This window comes from Metopolophium dirhodum, chromosome 7 (genome assembly GCF_019925205.1).
Source record: "Metopolophium dirhodum isolate CAU chromosome 7, ASM1992520v1, whole genome shotgun sequence".
NCBI lineage: Eukaryota > Metazoa > Arthropoda > Insecta > Hemiptera > Aphididae > Metopolophium > Metopolophium dirhodum.
Window position 1 is genome coordinate 3,404,554 of NC_083566.1, and position 24,506 is coordinate 3,429,059.

Sequence of the window (24,506 nt, forward strand, 5' to 3'; positions counted from 1 at the left end):
ATAGTCTATTGTTTATTTGTTCTATTTATATGTTTCTAGATTCTGAGTGAAGAAAGGCATATTTTAATAAGCTTAATGTACATTTTATATTATGATGTTTTGTGCAATTTTTTGGGTAGAGGGGACAGCTTGTAGTGCTAAAAATGTTTCATGTGTAATCATGTAGGAAGTTTCATTATATTTAGCAGCGGAGCACGTTTGAAGAACCTAAATCGAGTATTGAAGGTACTTCGAAGAGATAATTTTCTCAACAACGCTTGATCTATGTCTAAAGAAAAACTACCGTCATCGTCAAAAGTGTTATATTATTTAAATGAAGCAAACGCGGTTCGTAGAAATGTCAGCAATTATTGAATTATAGTGCAAACGAGTTTTTTTCACCGACTTCCGCTCAGGGATCACAATTATTTTTTTAACGCGATAATTTATCATTGCTTTTGAATCGAATATAACAATACAAGCCAACATCCTGCGAGACCGACCGATGTCGACCGGACCGCTTTATCCTGTCTGGCTTTCAGGTTTAATTGTTTAATACTGAAACATAGACACTAGAATGAAACTATTTTATACATTGAATTAATACCAATACAGACATGGCTCCCTGTTAGACTGCAGTTGTCAATTAATTAATAACATTATATTATTATAATGTGTATCATCAATTAATTTAAGGAGATTTATTAAAAAAATGTCCCATTAGAACAATCGATAATACGTTATTAAGTAATATAATAAACTGTTATTAAGTAATAAACGTATATAATAATAATAATAATAATAATTTATTTAGTAAATCAATACAATTTTTTACAATATAAATAAAAATATGTATGGTATATGTTTGCAACTTCCCATAACAATATTAATAATAATTTTAGAATTAAGATTCAAATTTAATATGCCATTAATATAAATAATAAATAAAATAGGACCTAGGACCGTACCTTGAAGAACACCATGTGAAATATGTAATTGATTACTGTATATATTATTTATTTTTACTAGTTGTGTTCTTTTTGATAAATATGATTGCATTAGATCATACATGTTCCCTCTAAAGCCAGCTTGAAATACCTTTTTTAGAAATAGAACATGATTAACGCTATTAAATGCCTTTTTATATCTAAAAAAAATACTTAAGTTTTATTATTGGAATCTAAGTATTCATTTATGAATTTATTGAACAGAAATAACTAATAAGGCATCATTAGTCGATCTATCAGGTAAGAATCCAAATTGATTTGTTGAGAAACATTTTTTATTCAGGAACTGTAATATTCTACTTTTTATGCACTTTACAAATATTTTTGAAATAGATAGTGATAGCGCTATTGACCGATAATAACTGCATTAAAAATATATGATAATAAAGGGTAAGAAATTGTACTAGCAGTTTTTTTATAGAAAATTAGCTAATCCATACGCAACAACTGAAGTTTTATTTTTTCTGAGGGACGGAGTAGCCGAACGGACTAAGGCGTCGGTTGTCGGTTCAGACCCGGCCACAGGCGGCATTTTTCTTCGGGCAAATCACGGTGTCCAGAGAGATATGCCGACATCCCCCACCCGGGCATGGCAGAAACCTACGGGTGCCCAACTTGAAATTCTGCTAAACCTAAAAACGTGTTTCAACAAACCGTCCCTCACACTATAAAACAACAAAAACAGCTTATATCCATAGTTGCCAGGCTTAAAGTTTAATGAAAAAAAAAAAATGAAGTTTTATCTTTAACTTTATTAATATGGTATTGGCATAAAGAAAAGTGAACCCGTCATATCACAGTTATTATTTGAATACTTCCGAGGTTTTTCGACAAATTCATTAGATCTAATATTTTACTCAATATCACTACCAACTCTGACGAAAAATCTATTAAAAATATCACAAAGTGTCTTTTTCATTTTCTATTAAATTACCATAGCTATTTATGCCTTTTATGATATATATATCATTTTTTTTACCAGTAACTTCCTTTGAAATTCTCCAAATATATTTAGATTCATTGCCAGCTCTTAATATTAATATTTTTTTTTGATTATGTAATACTTTTACTTTTCTTATTAATATAATTTTAAGTAAGTTCCAACAACGAGTAAATATTAATTATCAGTTCCTGTCAAAAGATCTTTTACGTAATTTAATGGATAATCGATTTCTGTTTTTAATAGATACAATTAATCCTCAAGTTATCCATTCTTTAAGCATTTTTATTACGATTTTTAAGTGAACCAGTAACATTGTAAGACGAGAGCGAGAAAAGTTGCTCAATTGTCATTAAAAGATTTATATACTTTATTTACATAGTTATGACATAGTATATTATCCTAATTCCTAATCTTTAATACTAATGAGCATATTTAGGTGTTATATATTATAACTCGTCACATAAACATTATTATTAAAACGTTGTGCTTGCAACTTTATTTACTTTTTCATATGGTAAAAGTGTAAAACATATAATTTAACAATATACGAGTAAGAATACATAATTGTATAGTGTAATTAAAGTGAAAGATGAAATATCTCTTGAACAGATTTCAGTCTGTTTGGTACTTACAATTATTGTTTAGCTGGTTTCAAACATTTAAATTGCATACCTTTTAATATCAGTTTGAAATTTTGTTCGATTTCGGCCTTTTTGGAGACGTATACAATGAAATGAACTGTTTTTAAAAAAAAAATCTAATTATATTCATTAAATCTGTTTTTATTCCATTACATAATATATATTTCACGTATAATAGATAATAGATACATATTTATTTTTTTTTTCCAGAATCACTGACCGAACCCCTCGATCATGATTCAGGACCCCCTTTGCCCCCTTTGCCACAATTAAATTCATCGCTGTCGCCAAATTCACTCAACCAAATTAAATTAAATATCTTAACTGTCGAGTTTGTCAACCGTTTTTCCATTTTTATGTACCTAATCTATATTTATTTAAATAAATATAATATGTAAATCCATCTTAATGACAGTGCAGCTTGTCCAGGCTGAGGGTTATGTTAAAAAAAAAAATAAACGCACAGCAGTAAAATAATATGTTAGATATAGGTATAAACCATTAACCCGTCCAGTTCATATTGACAATCGGAAACCGTTATGATTTTTCAAAAACAGTGGTCCGAAAACTATATTAGGTATATTGAAAAATCTATAGTTTTCGGACCACTGTATTATTTTTTTTTTAATCGTAACGGTTTCTGAGTGCCAAGACGAACTGGACAGGTTATGATACTTCTATATTTTTATGTATGCAGCGGTCACCAAATTACGGTTCTCGGATCGTAATTTATCTGGCCCGCAGACGAAAAATATATTTTTTTAAAAAACTATTCAAAAAACCAAAATATTTTTTCAATTCTACCGGGTCCACTTAACGATTTTAACGTTTGTAATGATAGCCGCTCTTGATAACTAATGGCCAACAAGAGTTTCATCTTCATAATCCTTAATATATATAAATAATATAATATACATATTATCACATATTCACATTGTATATACAGACACACAGTCACACAGATGTCCATATTATAATATAGACTTATGTCGTTATATTATATTGTAATGGCCTTATCTATAAAGAAACTGTTCCATCAGCTCGGACGACACCCATCGACCATCGGTCCGATCTGGACAACAACACTCTCCCTACGTACGCCCTTGGTGGCAGTCATACGTGATGAGCTATATATAAATGTATGTTCAGTATAATATTTAAAATTTTTGTGTATTTAAATAATAAATGTAGTCTTTCAAATATCTTTCATATATATTAATTGTGTTCTTAATTATTATTAAATTATAAGTAAATGAATATTAAACTTATTTATTCTTCTTTCGTTCAACGAATATATGACAGTATAAATAGATGTCTTCATTTGAATCAGGGTAAGTTAATTTATTATATAATTAAGCCCTCATACCTATATATATATATATATATAAGAAGGTAGTAGACTAGAGTGTGTACGTAATATATATAAATAATAAATCATATTATACAAGTAAAAAGAGGTAAATAATAGGTATATATTGCGAACACATCCTAAATTTACATTACTCCACGTTATTATGAATATATAATTTAAATCCGACTACTATCATGGTATAGTACTTGAAAAAAATCTTTCTCTCTTAATAATTTCCACTACAATGGAGCATTTAAAATATTTTAGAATTTTAAGTGTGATTTTAGCTCTCTCACAATAACATTGATCATGAGTGTACACAATCATCAACGAAATGTAGAGGTGGTAAAATAAAATTAAAGTGTCAAAACTTTTGTCATCTGTTCAAAATGGATATTCACATAGTTCTATATCCATTTGTTTTCACTTGATATGAAAGTAAATATTCAGAAAAACAATCCATTTATTTTTCATTTGCAGGCCAAAGTTATATGTAGAAACCGGAATCATATGAACTAAAAAGGTCCTAAATATGCATGATAAAAATGACAAAATATTCTGCAATAATATGCACAAATACTATACAAATATACAGTAAAATATGCATTAAAAAATATGTAACAAACTAATAAACATTGATAACAGCACTGCATGTCTATCTGGCACCACATCCATTATTAACCATGGGCGGTTGCAGCTAAATGTAACAATTTCTTTTCTTTGATAGAAATGAAATACAAATATTTTTCCTAAATTAAGAATAGTAATATGTAAACTAAGTATTATTACTAAAACATACTACCTATAAGCTATGAGTAACAAATAAATAAATAAAATAAGTGACAATTTAATGTGAAGAAAAATTAATATAATATAGGCAGAGTGATTGCAGCGTTTGTAACAATAATAATTATTAAGTATTAATTATTAAAGCATAATGTAAACAATAAATAATTATGCATAAAATAAGTGGCAAAAATGTTCCTAAATTACTAATGGTAGACTATAAATAATGGAAGTAACAATAGAAAAAAATAGGTTTAATTTAAATTCACAAATACATAATATTATGGTCCCAATTGAGCTAGATCAGTTCTTAATTTAGGAACGATTATAATATTGGTATTTTGATTACAACGTGTACCTACTATATTATGTATAATTTATAGTATAATAACATTATATTTATTTAAACATAATATATTTACATATTAATACAGACTCGCAATTAGCGAAGAGAGGTTGGATGAAGAGAGATGTAGGTACTTACTTAATGTTGGATATTTTTAATTCTTTACAATTTTTGCAATATAGTGCTATAATTCCGGCCTCTAAATTTATAATATTACACTCGCGTTATCATCATATTATTATAGATAGGATTAATATGTAGTATTTGTAGTACCCATTTACCTATACCATAATTAGTACCCATACTATTATATTTAGCTTAGAGTCATGTTAGATTATTGCGTAACGCGTGTACGATACCGCCAATGACGTAGCCACTAAGGTATTTCACTATAATTAAAAGAAAAAAAAAACACTGATACTAATACAGGAACAACAAAACAATAATAATAACGCGGCCAACGGATATCGCACATATTATTGTGTTGAAACGCAAAACTAAACAATAGTCGTTAAACTATATAGATAATATTATATACATGACCTACAGTGGCGTGGCGAACTTGAAGTTTTTCAGAGGCTAGTCTAATATTTTGTATTTCACCCACTGTGCAGCTATTATAGCACCCGTAATAAGTAATAATTCGATAAAGGCATTCGCTGTAATATTAATTAATTATTACACGATAAGTACATAATAATTAAATACTTTTAAACATCATTTTTGTTATGACTTTTGTACATTGATTAATAATTTTGCATGTTGTTATCATCTTATCAGCTTGAGGTCAGCACCAACACTATTGAATTTGAGAAAATTCGACACTGACTGCAAATTTTTGATATTAAGACATTCCACTGTGGTATTAATCGTAACTACTAACTACCGGGTTGTAGTTACTAAAGTACTATTATAGTTTAAATTAACTCATTACCTATTGGCGATTATACCCTGCAGTATCCACCCACGGACCCACCACTTCTTAAGAAACTTAGATAGTCTGCCTCCTCTCGATTACCCCCTTTGTTACTTCACGGTGCAGGTACGTATAGTATGCATAGATGACGTGGACTATGATATTATTATCGGTGTGTGGTAACGGTATTCGGAATAAAATCCTGAAGTAATAATACTGTAAAAAAATTGGGCGTAGGTGGAATACCTAACGGACCAAACGACCCAAAACGTGGTGTGTTTGGGCGAGTGTTTATTTCACCTTAAAAACTGTTTTGGGCGAAGAAGTAGTAATTATAACTCATAGGTATTATTAATTGTTGTTAATATAAATACTGCATGTATCAAGTATTAAGTATAATAGACATTGTTACCTACTTGAAAAAATTTAAAATAATCAAAACAAATCATACGCAATATGAATAAATGCATAATTAATAATTAATAATGGACTTTAAAAAGATATCATTGGCATAGAAATATTGTAATATAGTATTTAATGTAAAGTCAAAAATTAATAAAATAAAACCACCTAAACATCGCTATAGTGCAAATCGCTCACGAAGTCAAGAATAATTTACATCCACCCTAACGGAAATATTATATTAATTGTTTGGTCAAAATTATTAAAAATTTCCCTAGTTGTGCCTATGAAGCGAAAAAATCTCCGGAAACCCAATCCCTATCAGGGGAAAAAAAACACGCACAGTAAACAATGGAAAATGCAGATAGTGCTGCAATTGCCTGTATAATATAATATTATAATAAAAGTAGGGCTGGTGCACTTTGCATTGTTTACCATCAGTCTCGTCTCATAGCAGAAAATATGTTTCATGTATTTTTTAATTTTAATAAGTATTTTTTTAGGACATTAGATTACCAGCCCTAATAATACGTATTTAATGCGTATAAGCAAGCCACAACATCGATATAAATTAGTGCCATTGATTAATTTTAATTTGTACACATTTCTTCAATATTATTATACATAGTTATTGGTATTCTTTTTATTTTTTGATTTAACTACTATTTACTTTTATCTATTCATGAGTTATGACAATCGACAGGGTATGATAATATTATGCATTTATGCACATTGCATGCATTTTTATAAGTAAATGCAGTGTATACATTACGGCTTCTTCGTTTAAATAATAATTATTAGGTAGGTACTAATAGGGGCTGTTTTTTTTCAATGGATTTTCCCCCCTATAGATTTATGGTAAAATTGTCATTTTGCAGTGATAGTTTATTGTTGTGTTAGGAAAGGTGTCTTTTCGCACTTATTGACGCGCGTGAAAGCGTTTTGCAAGCTTTTGAATAACTCGTCCGTCACACACTCTTCGGCAAACTATTCGGTTTAGCAGTCACGCGCGTGCGTGCATACTTCCTAAACATAACTTAATTAAAAAATAAACTATCCCCGTTAAGTCATAAATATGAAATATATACAATACATCTCAAAGAATTTCAGGATGTATTCAGCAGGACTCTAACAATACTAAAAAGTTGTTTTCATTTAATATTATTAGAATGTTTCTTGTTTTTTTTTTTTTTAATGGTTTAAACAATTTTATTTTTTAAATACTTAACAATATAATACAACGAAAATTCTTAACACTAAAATGGTAAATAAATAATAAATTATATAGTTATTACAGTTAATATTATATTTATTTCCAGAAGTTTGTAGGTTTTGATGACGATATGTTTACAGCTATTGCCTGGATGAACTTATGCAGATTATCGTCCTCTTTGTTCCATTCATTTATTTGAACCTTGTGTATTTGTGGGTTTAGGTTATTCAAGTTTGGTACCTTTAATGAGATCGGGCAAAACACGGTGTTATAGAACATATTTTTATAGTGGCTAAAAAATACACTTCAAAATTCGTACAAAACGTGTGTTTAGAAAATACTCACTTTCTTTTTGATGCTGCTGCTACAGCAGCCTGTATATTCTTTCCATGCCCATAAATCTATCTGTGGTAGTATGTGTCCTTTACAAGAAACCCTGTTGTTCCTGAAAATTCGATCGACCGATTTTAAAGGTATCCAAAGCAAATAAAAATTAAAAAGATATTTATAAAAAAAAATTGAACACACTTTTGCTGCGACGGCAATTCCAAAGCGAACGGTTGAATTGTTACAATATTGTCGCTGTTGTCACACAACACTCGCGATAATTTGATTTTTTTTATTTCCGTCAATTGCTCTGGAAAAATACATAACAGTACATTATATAAGCTGTCAAGTGTCATCTATATATTATATATATATTATATGTATAATAATCAATGTACGTTTGTATGGGGCTACTTATAGCGACTTGGAAATTACTAAACCGCGATTGGCACCAAATTTTGCACTCATATTCCTCGATATTCGAGAATTAGTGTTCTTTGCAACATTTATAGAGTAACTATATACCAGGAGGGGGGGAGGGGGCAAACCGCGGCACGCGTCTTAACATATTTACTAATATAATAATAAGTACTTATTATTCCTTTTCCTGCTCTTTATATTATTTTTCATTATATTGCGTGGCTCACGACTTTTTTATCACTATAGATTGGATTTAAGGTGGCTCACACACGGATTTCGGTTAGGCTCACGAAAATCAAATATTTTTTTTGTTTACATTATATCATACAGGGCTATCATAATATACGACTATAATGTATATGACTCAATTATTATATAGAATTATTAATATACAATTAACAAAACGGGAAACTTAATGCAATACATTTGTATGGATTAATAATAGTCAGTTTTGTTTCCCGTGGCTTTTTTCCCATGGAATTTTTTCCGATATCCCATAGAATAATGACGTATTATAACAATATGCACACATTGGACTATTACCTAGCGTGAACGAGTTCGGTAGACCGGAGTTCTCGTACCAAAACCGGTCGCCCTTTTTCAGATCGCTAAACGTCTTGGCTATGATGCACCCGAACGTCGGTCCAACGATACTGTCGTCGATTGACCTTTCCGACACGCCCGCGGACCACAGGTCCACGTCCTCCGGAGTCGTGTAGAGGTCGTAGTACGCCTTCACCGTGGCGTTGCTGATGTCCGTCAGCATCGAACTCCATGACTTGATCGCCGGTAGCTTGCAGTATTGTCGCCATGCCGAGTAGCTGGGTATCCCGTGTTCCCGGGCCCGTTGTATGTTGATGGACGCCAAGTCCTTGCCGTAATCGTTGGCTGGTTCCTGGAACAGGTGGTTGGTGACCTGGGCCATCCGTCAAACAGAACCGCGGTATTAGTCAACGTTATTATGGTGTATCTACGTTATGATATATACGCTCGCTAGCTCGTGAGGTATAACGTTATGGCTGACGGCACCCTGCACCTATCTCGTTTGTGGCGGCCATGTCTTATCGTATATCGTTTACATTATTGATTGTATTATTTTTTTATTTTAGTCTGAGAGCGTCTAGGTATATACAATACACTAGTTATAGTGTATATTTATCGTACCACAACAGAAATAACTAAGTAAGTAAATTCATAATCGTCACAAATAAATTATTTGGTATATATTACGTATGAGTAGGGTAATCACAGTATCACACTATGTTCAAGTGAAAATGTCCCCCTCGAAAATCTTGATTTTACATTTTATATTACAAGGAGATTACACAGTCTTTGACTTCAATTTATCGGGTACACACAATATTTACAGATGTTTGAATATTATACACACATTATCATACGACACGTTGGCTACACTAAAAAAATTGTGTTATAACGATTTGATAACAAATTACTAATAATTACCTGTGAAAAAAACACAATTCAATAATGATGATTCATAGGATATTGAAAAAATATAACAAATAAAAACGGTTCCATTAGTAACTGAATAAATGTTCTAACCTTCAACTTAAAAATATAAATTAAATATGTCTTATTCAATAGGTATTTATAATTTGTTAAAAAAAAACATGACAATTTAGTGTAGTCAATATATCTATGATAATGACGTGTATACAGTAAATATTTTTGTGCGATCGATAAATTGACGGTCAAAGCCTCCGTAATCTCCCTGTAATGTGTATATACGGTACAACCAAGATTTTTTGGTTGGACATTACCACTTGAACATGGCGCGATTACCGTGGTTAAAAATGAAAATGGGCTGTGAACGTAGGTTAGGTACAGTTATAATATATACTACTTATACGAATATTATACGTTTTTGTCATAATAACCTGCAGTTTTACCTCCAACTACGTCAGAAATTGAAAAAAATTTTTTAGGTGGACAAGTAAATGTATAGCAAGATAATCCGCAAGTTAACAAGACTTATCAGTCAAAGACTATTCCCAAATAACTGTTTACATACATTCCACAATCAAGGTTTTGTACATGAATTAGAAAATCGGATTACAAACCACAAATCAGTGTTTGAAGTAAGTAAATGTATAGTTAAAAAATATTTTATGTTTTGTCAATCGCAATAAAACACATTACAATATTACCTTATTGATTAAATTAATATATATTTTATTGTAACAAAAGTGGCTATAGGAAAAAATTGGTAGAAAAACTAATACTACAGTACAGACTATAGACTATACCTATTCCCTTCTATTATTTCCGAAAATATTTTGGTGTATATGTATATAATTCCACAAAAAATGAACAACGTATCTGTACTGTCTGTACAACTTAATCATGATAAATTAATTAATGTGTATAAGTTATTTATTTAATAATCCAATGCTTTTACTAGGATAGAACAATCCGTTTAATTAAATGTTGATATCAGTTTTCAAGATCTAAGTATCATTTACCTATACATTATTTTATAGAACGTATACAAATGGCTAAATGAATAAGGGCCATTTCTATGACACGTCTTGTGCAAACTACTGATCAAAAAATCTTATCTAATTTTGAATTTAAAGTTTCAAGCTCTGATTGTAATCATAATATTTTACACTATTTAACGATTTAATTGTTTTAATAATTCCCCACATAGTTTTATTTGCATTGCCTACCTGAATATTTTATTCGTCGAATAACAAAAAAATTATTAGAAATATAAATAAATAGGTAATTAATTTAATAAGAATATTTTTACCGGAAAATATGTATGGGTATTTATGATAATTAATGATGACGTTATACCTATCGTGGAAGGAAAATGTCATAAATTCGTTAGGCGAGATAAAAAAAACGAGTTTGACCCGCCGTAGCACTCACCTGAGACGTCACCGCGTCGTCCATGGCCTGGGACGCTTGGTTGACCATGCCCAGTAGATACTGGTCCAGCCAGCCGGGCTTGTGCAGGTCGTACGGTTGCTGGAACATTTCGCTGAACCGCCTGGAACCCAAAAACTTGTGACCGGAACTCCAGCGTTCCATGGCGTCGGGCAACAGCGAGTGACCGAACCGGAAGGCGGCGGCGCCAAAGGCGGCCGGCACCGTGATGTCCGCATCCGGGTCGTAGCTATTACCAAACCCTTGTGCTGAAAGCTCCAGACCGTACTTTTTCATCGTGAACTTGCCCACAAGCTTCGGCAGGAACTCGTTGTAAGTAATGTGCTGGACTATAGCGCCCACGATTTTCCGCGATTCCTGTATAAAGGCGTGCACATCGGCACGAAACGAATGTGAATATACTCGCACGCAAACAATAATATACATAATTACAATATAATATGATGAGCCGTCATATTATATCGTATCGTGGACGGTATTTTATTTTGACTTGAATAAAACTAAATTTTTGTGGATTGTGCTGAGCGTTATATCCGCCAAAAAAATAGATTGTTAAATACCTCAGACACGGTGGTTTTTATAATATTGTATCTTCAATGTGAATAAAAAGCAATTTAATACATTTTTTTTGGGTGGGGGGGGGGAAGAACGTGTGGTGATATGTGGTGAATACAGTGTGTGTGTGTGTGTAAGCGACCCACAGTCAAGTCTTTCACACTCGTGATTCTGAAATTTGGTACATAGGTAATCTTATACTCGAGACTGTGCACCTCAAAGCTAATATTTAAGTTTTTAACCTAGATTTGAAAACTGTTAGCAAATTTGACCAACCAAGGTCATTCAAATACTCATGATATCGGTCATCGGTGTTATTGTGTTAATCTATAACTTATATTATCGTCTTTAGTATTCAAATAATAACACTCTGGCAATTAGGTATATTAGCTTTACCACCCGTACGATACTAAACACTGGATAAGCAATAACCAAAATATGTTCATTAGTAATAACTAATAAAGTAATAACTAATAACTCCAGTAGACTTTGCTAAGCCACGTCGATATCAATAACAAATTTCTACAAACAATTTCGGATATTTATACCATTTTAATCTCCGCACTCAGGCACCGCTATAATAATAAATTACAATACTATTATAATACTTAAAATGCGTACCCTGTTTGTATGATATTGATTTACCTAATTACAAACTACAGAAACGAAATAAAATTGTAGTATTATTGACATTTCATAAAGTAGAAGAAAAAAAGCCCTAATAGGTGACGTCGAGTAACCATAAATCGTATACCTACTTTTATCTGACTAATGCACAAGTTCATCTGAATTTTTTTAGGGGGTCCTTATAAATCGTCTTAAAACGGGACTCAGGAAAAAATGGTTCCTCCCACCGCTCTGAACAGCACTGAATGTATTGAATAATACTAATGTATTTTATAATATTATAAAACAATATTGGGGGACGGAGTGGCCGAGCGGACTAAGGCGTCCGCTGCGACGCAGTCGACCCGAGTTCGATTCCTTGGCCATGGACGGCTTTTTTCTTCGGAAAAGTCACGGTGTCAGGAGAACAAGTGTCGCCATCCCTCACCCGGGCATGGCAGATACCTACGGGTGCCCAATCAAAAATTCTGCCAAACAAAACACACACGTGTTCCTCCTCCTACCAACTTAATAACCTACAGTAAAAAAACTAAAAATAGCTAATGGCCTCAGCTGCCGGTCTCAAGATCAATTAAAAAAAATAAAAAAATATTGGTAGAAGTGTTCGATTTTTAAAACGATGTGTACGTGTAATAAATTATTTAACCCTCAAACGTGTATGTTCTGTATAGTCTTGGCGTAATTTATATTTATTTTTTTGAAGGTAATGTATGCATCGCATGACACTAATTCAATTTTTTATTAATTAAAATTCGTTACCTGATAGAGTCGTTCGTCGTCCCAGTGTGGATTGATCGTGCACAGTTCGTCGGCTATTCGGTTGTGTTCTCGAGTGAAAATCGTGTGGAGCACGCCTAGAGCCAGTTGTTCGTTCACGCGATTGTCGCCTACATATGCATACAAGTAAAACGCGCGTTGTTGAAGCCGTATATAACCCAAAAATTAGTAATAAAATATTATGATAATATATACCGGCCAGGAAACAATAAAGGTCCGGATGAGGTCTGATGCATCCGTCGTCCGGTTGATCCTTCTTTGGCGGCAATATTGGCTTGAGCCGGTTACCCGCCAGTACCGGGACCATGGTTAATTTTCCACCCTCGAACGACCGGAGTTTATTTGCAAGATTTTCGTTGGAACCATATATGAAGTTGGCGTCGATAGGCGATGTCAAAGCGTTGGTCTGGACACGGGGACCTACAAATAATAATAATCTATAAAATATATATAATGAATAATTCTTATTATTGTTTGTCCTCTATAGACTCGACAACTACCGGACCGTTTTCAATAATATGTACCCAAGTCATAACTATATCATAATATTATATCAATAGATTTCTCGAGACTCTTGGGGTGTTTTGAGCTTATTTTTTCAACCGACATAGGTTGCTTTAAGACGGAATCCAATAGAAAGATAGTTTAATTTTAATCCGTACGAAGACGGGTAATATATAGGTACTAATATAGTAATATACAGCTAGTAATAAGTAAAATGTATAAAATATGTATAAAAATAACATATATTATACAATTATACCTACATAATATTATTATAAATGTATGTACTAATAGCCAAAAGAAGTTATGTCGATTTATAAGCTTATAACGATCGACTAATGTAATAATTGATAAACATTGACATCTTGAAAACGAACATTTCAATATTATTTGAATTGTTAGGTAATCAATAATATAATTTAATTTAATTTGAAGACGATCAGCTCGCATTGAAAACCCTTAGTCCCGTTTAAACAATATTATCATTTTTATCGCAACTACGCAACACTTTTGACATTTCATTTTCACATTGGTTAATATTAGACAGGTAACCGTGTTTTCTCTCCACCTAGGTACCTAGTACCTACCAATATATATTTTGAATCAGTTGTCTGGATTATAATTTTACCATTCGACTTAAGACTGCAGCATGAGCTACGTCATATTTTGAGTTTTATTAACAATCGTATGTTATAACATTATAACAGGCAAATTTTCTTGCACGAAACCGAAAAATTACGCTGAAAATACGTGATAATTATTGTTCTGCGATAATTAATTGTTATCGACTATCAGTCACACTCAATAATGCTTGTGTGCCTGCAATCGATAGGCCGCTAAAAACCATATTATTCTCATTTCTGTACCTACGTTGAAATAAAGCGCGCGTAATAATATAATATAATATACGAAACAATATTTCCTGCCCTGTTTGATTGTATAATAACACGTACTCGTATTGGCTATAACAATAATACCAAGTGTATTCCAAATGTGTTAAATAATATTTTGACGTCGATAACTCTGTGTATAGAAAGCCAAACATCGCGGATTTGGAACTACATACATAGTTATTAATTATTACACTCTGACCGTCTAAACTTTGAACTCACAACTAACACAACTGCCGAAATTCTTGAAATATGTGAAATTAAAAATGTACGTTGTTGTTCAAAAGAGTAAATATATTTTAAACATTTTTCCCAAAATAGTTCTTTTATAATGAATTAAAAGTTATTATTTTCTGAAATAACGAATGTCTTACGTTAAATGGATCACACCGTAGTTTATGATACGTATTTTAATGCACCTCTTAAGAATTAAAAAAAAACGGTGGATTACCAGCAATTATATTCTAGATGCATTGTATTATGTTTTTATTCAATATTCTCATAATCAACCGGTATAACAACAATAGTTGTATTTTAAGAATTTTGGTAAACGTGTAAGCCGTATAACTCGCCCGCGTCGACTGTCGTTTCATATTATCCGTTACACAAAAATGAGACGCCAGTAAGCGTCCAACTCACAAACCAACATAACGTACGCGTTTCATGTAAGATGTCCGTGTGACCATGTAGAATATAATATAATAATACCTATAACAATTCATTTATTTCGACAATGACATTTATGTTAGTTTCGAAATGTAGGTAGTCGGAGAAAAAATTTCCCGAAATAATCGGTTTGTGGTCCTTGCCGAGATGCATCGAATAATAAATAATAGTTTTGTAATAATACAATATTCTCGTATACACAGTCGTCGAGTCTATAGCGCGCAGGTGGTACGATTTTATTCGCCGTATTATTATTGTGGAACGACGGACGAAACGATTAACGACCGGAGGCGCTGCTCGACGGGACCGCGTACGATTGCCAATCCCTTTTCGCAACGGGTGGGAGGGGTGGGGAGGAACCCGATTTGTTCTCGTCGCAGGGGTTCGGTCGGCTAGCAGATGGGTGAGGGGACGTCCTCGATCGTTCTCTCTTCACACCCACCCTCTCTCACACTCTCTCTGTTCACTCTCCCTCTCGCTCAAACACGCACTTTCTCTCTCTCACTCACTTACTCACTCTCTCGCTTCCCGTCTCCCTCTCCCTCGCTCTCTCTCTCTCTCTCTTTCGCTCGCACTGCAGGGTAATCGGCGGTGACGTCACGGAGGGGTGCAAAAAAAAAACGTAAATAAAATCTATCGGTCCGGAAAATTAATAACGGAGCCGACGACAACGGGGTGGGACGGGAAGACGCGCGAGCGGTGGACAACGTCTGCGCGCGGTCGTCTTGCATTGTGCGTGCGCGCGCGCCCGCTCGCGTTTGCGTGTTTAAGAAACGCGAGCGAAATGTTAAATGTTGCACCATCGCAAAACACCGCTGAAAGGGCGTCTTGGCCGACTAGGGTCGTAGCCGGTGCAGGCGTTCGGGGTCCGTTTGGCGAATTCACCGCGGTTGCACGTCATCGCGTCGTTGACCGTCCGTGACCTTCCGACGAGGGTCCGTCGCCGCCGCGCATTCGCCAAAAGGGACTGCATCCGCCCGCCGGCAACAGGGCTCCATGCGCGGACGGCTACCGGGGGTGGTTCGGCGCCGCCGCCGCCGACCGTCGAACCCTGCGAAAAGGTCTCCGGTACCAGGGTCCCAGTCGGCGGCCGCTCACGGTTCGCACTACCCGCGTCCCGTAGTTGTGGTGGTGGTTATTCGCCTGTATTGTGGTGCATTGTGTGGGTATCGGTTTTAGCGGGCCTCGCCCGTTTGAACGCAGCGGGTGACTCTTTTTACCCTAAAATTGCCACGGGTGACGGGTCTATTTGAGCTCACTTTTTTTTTAGCCTGTTCGAGCGCGTGTAACCCTTGTATCCCTTAGTGTTATGAGTGGGTACCTATTATATACATCTGCGTAAAATTTTTTTATACCGGTGTTAAGAAAAAAACAGGTGAAAAAATATTAAATATAAATAAGGTACCAGTAGGTAGACTAAAACAGATTGTATATGTATAATTGAACAGGACGAGGTAACCTATAAAGTAAAGTATACATACCTGTCTATAATTTACAACCAATCACACTATCACAGAAGCGACTATTTTACCGAATATTTTAAAATGATAATACCGGAAGGACAGTGTTAATATACTAGCGTTGATTATTCTCCCCAAAACCAATGTTTTACTGCCGGTATAGAGTAATATTTTTATTGACATTTGAAAGTAGGATCGATCAATATTTAACTTATTATTTCTAAAGATTCCTAATTTCTAAACAAGTTTCCTGATAACAAAAATCATATAACTGTGTAACGCGTATAATATACCTACTATATATGTCTATATGTATTATAATTTCTGGTGACACAGTGGCATTTATATGGGACAAATTAATAAGCAATATTTAATTTGATGAAAATTATAGGTGAGGCAATACCTTACTTCCCTCACCTACCCCACACGAAACAAAACCATCACTGATATATATATTTGAGTGTGTGACTACATGATCGACGACGGTGTCAACACGCGACTTCATCCCTCTCCGACCACCCCCGAGGTTATCCGTCGCACGCTCAGCGGTGGTTTTAGAGTTAAACAAATTTCAACACGCGTCCTAATTTTGTTTGTTGTTACTATCTGTTTCGCCCCGTGTGTTAAATAAATAATAATTATTATATTAATATAAAATAAGACTTTTGTGTATATGGGTTCTTGCCCATCGCGTGCGCGATTTTTTTTATCACCTATTCGCCCCACATAAAAAGTAAGTATCGCCTTTTTTTTTGCGTTTGTCCGTAAATTATTAATATTTATTAGGTAAATGGTTACGGTCAAACTATATTATCGACTTATCGTCGTCGTTTTAATTAATATATCGAAAGAGAGAAATAACTCCACTACAGACTGCAGAACTTGTGTTAAATTCACGCGACAATAATAATTTACGTCCTTTTATTTTGTAGTTTTGTATCGCGAAACGTTCGTTCGAAATAAAACAATATGTTGTGTGTATAGTGCAGAAAAATAACGTATATACCTAAATCTAAAATAGAACCGCCATCATCATTCACGTATTATGTACAAATACATGCGGTATATTGGTATATTGGTAATAATATCATATTATGACCATGGTATAGAAAGTCATGATAATAGTTGATGTAGGTTATACATTTATATGATATAGGTATCTAGTACCTACGCGTATTCTACATCGTTCGTGAAATACGAAAGAATCCTGAAAATTACTAAGACTAGGGACTGTTCATACCCTAAAAAACATTGTAATAGGTATGCAATTTTTTTATGCCCTAAATGTTAACATGGTCTTAAAATATGAATTGAAAACTGAAATATTTGATGGTAACTATATTTTTCAAAGAAAAATATTTTTATTTCTTAAGTAGTAAAGCTATTACTATATAGGTATGTTGTTATACGCTTCAAATGTTAAATATTTACTTAAGTTGGTTTAAACTAGAACGTACAGTTATAAACTTATAACACTTAGTCTACGCATTGACAATAACGATTAAAGAATATAAAATCGATGATGGACTAACACCGACCAACTAAAGTATCTTGGACCCATAATGGTCATATATGAATCAATGTATAGCTATGGAGTCTGTATGTAGATAATAGAATAATATCGGCGGTTCATAATTTCAATTAGTATAGATAATAGATTTATAAATTGATTATTCTTTTAGGTATATGTTTAATTTATTTGTTCAATAGAAAAATTAAATACCAACATAAAATTAAGTGTAAACTATGCACTTGAAAATGTAAATATGACAAAATATTGTTACCATCAACAACAGAAAAAAGTTGAATATTATCATTGAGTATATGTTATTGTGTATATAATATATATATACAATATGTACTCATTACTCAATGATATCATGCGAAATACGGAAAGTAAATTTACTATATACTCCCCTGGTGTATTATGAAATACATTTATATATCACTAAACCATAATATTATGTTTTGAACATTAATATTATAGAAAACATGCAAACTCCTATTGTACAAGTCCCTATCCCTAATTAATATTTATTAGTAATAAATTATTACTATTGTATATTATATATTAAATCGATTACCTAGTGGACAATCGGTACTGACGCCGGCCAGCGATCTTATCATGTCGATGCACCTCTGACGATGACTGCCCACGAAAAACTGATCATCGATCGGCACGTTGATCGGTATGCAATACGGATTGTTGGCTCCCGAACAACATTTGATCTCTTGTCTGGTGATCGGGTCTGCAGTAATGTGCAAGCACATTTTGATGGAACGTATAAAATATATATTTGATTATACAACCTGTATGTTTCTGAAATAGTGATGCGTACGTTTAAATCACGAAATATACCTTTGGTTTCCGCAGTGAGAGTGAGATCGTGGTCGATGAGCTGTCCAAAGGCGGCAAACAAAAACGTTATATCAGTGCGATGTGGTCTGGCTATGTCTTTGTGCACGCGGGCAGAAACGGACCTAGGATTGGGTAACGGAAATCCGGTTATGCTTGTCCTGATCGACTTGATACCTGAATATACGGACGATTTCGTTAATAATAATAATAATAATAATAATTATAATTGTTGTAGTGTTTTTTTTTTTTTTTTGAAAGTTTAACCGCGATTAGATATTGCCTTGCGAACATCAACACTTACGAGAGATTTAAACACGATTCATCGATAAAAAAAACTCACCGTCGCCATAATCGGGTGGTAGAAGTCTTTTAAAAGGTAATTTCGCAGCGCCCCAATGTGGATGAACAAAGTTATTACATCTTCCGTCGATTGAACGGAACCCGATTCCGTCTCCACAATCATTTCCCGGATACGATTTTAGCTCTTTCGGACAGTATGCTCCAATATCAGTGTTTTCCGTATTTATAATTGGTAATAGACTTCGCACTTGATCTTTTGTTAGTCCAAACCTAAACCAAAAGTTGAATTTTTAATAGTTTCAAAATTAATGAACGCAGTTTACAGGGTGATTCACCAAGCACAATCTCAGTTTTTCGTTTTTAATAAATTTATTCAAATTTTGATTCTTACAACTTTAACCTATGCAATTTTTATTCCACTCAAAAAGGCCCTACGGTAATACAAACCTATTTTGATACAATTATAAAAGACCTTTTTACTGTAATTGTTAATCAGGTGACTTGTTGTAATAACGTTGATGTATATAAATCAAAATTCAAATTAGTAGTTGATGAGTTATTAAATCGTATATGCTAAGGATAATTATAGTCCTTAAAAATGGTTTTACAAATATATAATAAGTAGATAATATTAGACCTATTTTTAATACTATAAATAAACACTAGGTATAGGAAAATTTTAACAAATTATAAAATATGTCGATAGATTATACTGATTACTGACATTTTCAAATCATTATTCATCATAACCATACAATTATCTTAAAAAAATTCCAAAAATCAGAATTTGAATTAATTCATTATTAAAGGGAAAATGGGGGTGAGCATGCTTTGTGGACCACTGTGTATAAATGTATAATATTTATCAATCTATTATTATTATAGTAATATCGGAATAGTGACATAAGTACTAAAGTACTAGATATCAAGATATTATAAATTACTAGCACCTAGTCAGTCGTATAGTCGCCAGTCTGGTCACTAATCAGTAGCACCTACCTTTAATTTATTTTAAGATTAATATGTTTTAAACTTAACAACTTTATGGCAATATTCATTGGTATGCTATACGCATTAGTATATTATTATATAATATTTTATTTTATAATAATATCGACGAAAGTGATTTAATATAATGATGAAATAAATGTAAAATGGCAAAAACTATTTTTCGTAACATAACAAATTATAAACTATAATAAATAAATGTTAAACACTGACCATTCGCATAAAATTCTCGTTGTTTCTTGAATTACGTCGCCAAAATTATCCAACTGAATATCCGTTAGATCGTTGGTTCCAGGCTCTATGCCCAATACTCCTCTGCATGCTTCATGGAAAGCTTCGGAAACATTGGTATACGATATACATTTTTCGCCATTACCAGTTGGTCTGTAATATAAAACAGTATTATACTAAAACCGTAACTTCAATTATAATAACTGTTGTTAATAATATATATATATTTAAAAAGATGATGAAATATTTTAGAAAAGTCATATACAATATAAAGTTGTAAAGTTAAAATTAACATTTAACTAGACGATATTAAACCCAATATACTATATTTAATTTAATTCCTGAGATACGATTAAAATCACTTGAAAATAAGATAAATGAAAACGTAGTACAATGTTTGAAAAGAAACACCGCAAAAGGCAAAAGCATACGTTTAAAATCAATAATAGACAGATATCCGATATCCTTGATTTATAATAAAAGAAAAAAAAATGCCCCAAATATTTTAAAGAACTTTCTCTTTTCCGTCTCAAGTTTAAAAGAAAATTTCTAACTCTTCTCACTCTGAACTATCATTTGATATTATATGCTTACGGAAATCTCCAAAAAAAATCTCTATTGTTTTAGATTACGGGTTAGCACAATGTACAAAACAGTACCAATTTGTAATTATTTTCGAATATAATTGTTGTTAATCGACTTTGTTTGAAATTAAACGGGATGAGTTTGCAGTTTTTTCTTAAATAGATTTAGCGAAATCACAACAGATCAATGTCGCAAGGGGTTCCCAATAAGTGAAATGCACTTTAACTTTCTCCCATTTGATAATTTTTTTTGTATAATCGATGTACTTAAATTAAATAGTTGTTTATTTAAAAAGTCACAAGTCATGTGACCACATGACTATTATAAGACCAATTGAGAATAATGTCATTTTATTTATTAAATAATCAATACAAATATTATTATATTATATTATCAAATACAATTATTGAATTATACAATAATTTATTTTAATATATAAACATTTAGAACGCCGACAAATAATGTCTCAAGACAGAGTGCCTTAAGAGTAAAGGTCCTCGAGCTTTATTTCAGTATAAATTACATAGTTCTACAATAAGCTCTTTGATTGTTAATTACGGCTATACATATACATAAAATGATCTGCACATGAAAAATAATTATGATTCAATAATTGTACGTAATAAAATGGGATTATTATAGTTAAATGATTGAAAGTATTTGAAACTAGAAAACCGTTATCTTTAACTTAGACTTTAATCTGTTAAATTTATATTTTCGTATTAATAGGTTCAAGGTTGGTCCATTGAGAAAGTTCGTGCTTCTTAAGGGTTATTTATTACCTATTAAATATTTACTACCTATTAAAGCGTAAAATATATTAAACTTAAATTGTTTTTATATATAAGCACGGTTACTGCTGAGGCTTTGCATTTTAGATTACAAGCATAATTATAACTTACCTAATTTAAAATATAACGTTTTTTAAATGTTTATTTTATAACAAGTAAGTATTTATGTGACCAATAAAAACCATATCTAAGCCGTGGTTTTTATTTAAAATAATGAAAAAGACTACTAATACTATTAAATAATGTAAGGTTGATCAGCTAAACTTAAATTGAGTCACATTATTATTACCAATTTTTTTTTATAGTAAATATAAGAAAAAATAAACATTATCCAATTTGAAGAAACGGCATTTTCATTATTTTAAAAAATAAGTAATTAGTAGCATAAAAAATTACCAAATACCAGTTACCTTTATTATTATATTACAAAATTATATAATATATATCCGATAAATCAGATAATGTATCATAATTAGTATGTACAGTAAACCAAATAGAATAATGTTTAATTATTTATTCACTTAAATCGATGATTAATGTTACATTGACATTTGATACTGTATGCAAATAAACACGTAAAAAATTTATAAAATAAAAATGTCTTGACGGTCTGTTTCGTGTTAAAAAAAAAACAATACCTATTTATAGTTAGGTTTAGTATTATTTTATACAGTAAAATATTTCAATATCCACCGGATGTGTAATAAGTAAGAACATGCAAATAATAATCCAAATAATATCACTTAAATATTATTTAATATTGAAAAAAGACCTAAATAAATGTATTTGTTTTGCTTGGCATAGTTAAAATATGAAATCGTTTATTATAAACTGCAATTAAAGTTGTATTAAAAATTTGACTTAATATATTTAGGTACCTATTATTTATCAAGCTTAATAATAATTTGGATTTCCATCATACGCATTTTAATCGTTCACAAGGCCAAGCAGACAATACTATTTCACCATGGAGCACATCCTAAACCATATGTCGTACCTACGACGCGAAGTTCAAATCCCCCACGGAGTTAAAAACTTTGAAAATGTTGTCATACTTACGATATGTACTTGAAGTGTTTTAGAGGCAGAGCGCACTCTTCGCTGTCCGATCTCCAACCATATCCCCGAGCCAACAGGGCCGCCAGAAACACGAGCCGCGACAAAGGAGTTCTAAAATAAAATCACATTCATCATCATTATAATATTAGACTATTTTATCGCGTCGTCGATATAAAAACCGAAAGAAAACACCACAGAGCCGTTCGCGATTTGGTCGGCGGAACTTACCTCATTTTGCAGGGGCTACAGCACGTGTGATGATCGTTGCGTCGGGTTGCAGTCTTTTATAAAAGGTGTCCCCGCTGCCATGGGACGCCATACGGAGAGGCGGCCCGAACGAAAGTCGATTTCGTTTTCAACGTGTTGTTCGCTTAATTTATTCACAAGACATACACCAATCAGCGTGTAGGTATTGATGAAATAAATTACGTTTCAATCGGCGCTCCGGAGAATCGTACACGCGAATCGACGTGTGCGTACCTATTATAGGTATAGGTAGTCTCTCGATTGCTGCTGCGGGTATACACGTTTTAAATTTTTTTTTATTTAATATATATACATTTGTGAAAAATCAAGTTTAATTTTTGGGTCGATCGGGCACCTTGTCAAGTTTTTTCACTTTTATTGAATGTTAATAGCTTACGTTTACTATGTAGAACAATAGTATTTTATACAAGGTATCGACATTTTTAGTTGACGAGACTTATTGTATTGTAATGCAACATTATGATGTTATGTATGGTAGGTATATTGTCAATAGTCATCATCACCCATCAGTCACCATCATTAATTAATATTGAATTGATAAATCTGTAATCGGTACATCTAAAATTCTTAAGTTACGACAGCAGTATGTTTAAGCTAATAAATAATAGAAGTCGATTAAAAAAAATGTTAGCATAATATTATGGGGTTCGTTAGACTGTTTAATTGTATATGATTCGAAACATATTTCCAAAAACAACTTTCTTATTTGTATTATAGTTATTACTTTATTAGTTAGTTATTGCAGAGCTATTATACTCGTCTATATTCATGGTATCACCGTACCAGCAGCAATGCAGCCGTAAAACTTTTGTAGCGATACACAAACATTGTGATTCTGATGAATAATATTAGGTATAGCGGTTATAGAAATAATTAAAAATGTAAGTTATTCGCAATAGTAATTAATGAAATATAAATGAATAAACTGTTATTAAAATGAAAACCCAGAGATTCGGTCAGCATCTGATACCCACACAACATGTCCAAATTGACGTGTCACAGTAAATTGACATAATACTATATTATATCGTAAGGACTTTTCTATAAAGTGTTGAGATTTTTGTACAACTTAAGCCTTAAAAAGTGTCTTGTGATGATACACACTTGTGTTTTTCAAATAAGAACCCCCTCCCCCCCTCTATATTGTAAATTAATTAACAAATATTTTTTTTCTGAAAATGTT

At 32.4% G+C, this 24,506-nt stretch overlaps 1 protein-coding gene across 1 annotated transcript; it reads right to left on the reverse strand.

The window, feature by feature from the left end:
* Positions 1-7,546: 7,546 nt before the first annotated feature.
* LOC132949420 (chorion peroxidase-like) lies at positions 7,547-23,328 on the reverse strand. Its single transcript, XM_061020299.1, has 13 exons — positions 23,285-23,328; positions 23,057-23,167; positions 20,604-20,774; positions 19,423-19,652; positions 19,083-19,256; positions 18,808-18,972; positions 13,399-13,623; positions 13,186-13,313; positions 11,227-11,601; positions 8,875-9,247; positions 8,113-8,221; positions 7,930-8,029; positions 7,547-7,824 (listed from the first exon to the last, which is right to left on the reverse strand). The coding sequence occupies exons 1-13, from the start codon at positions 23,287-23,289 to the stop codon at positions 7,681-7,683; spliced, it is 2,310 nt and encodes a 769-aa protein (XP_060876282.1). The 5' UTR covers positions 23,290-23,328; the 3' UTR covers positions 7,547-7,680.
* Positions 23,329-24,506: the final 1,178 nt, after the last annotated feature.

Bases quoted from the DNA above. Each gene is read 5' to 3' on its own strand.
- LOC132949420 (XM_061020299.1), bottom strand. The intron at 18,973-19,082 runs GTATATTTCGTG...ACATTACTGCAG, and splicing joins TCTCACTGCGGAAACCAAAG to ACCCGATCACCAGACAAGAG. The intron at 13,314-13,398 runs GTATATATTATC...ATGCATATGTAG, and splicing joins CCTTTATTGTTTCCTGGCCG to GCGACAATCGCGTGAACGAA.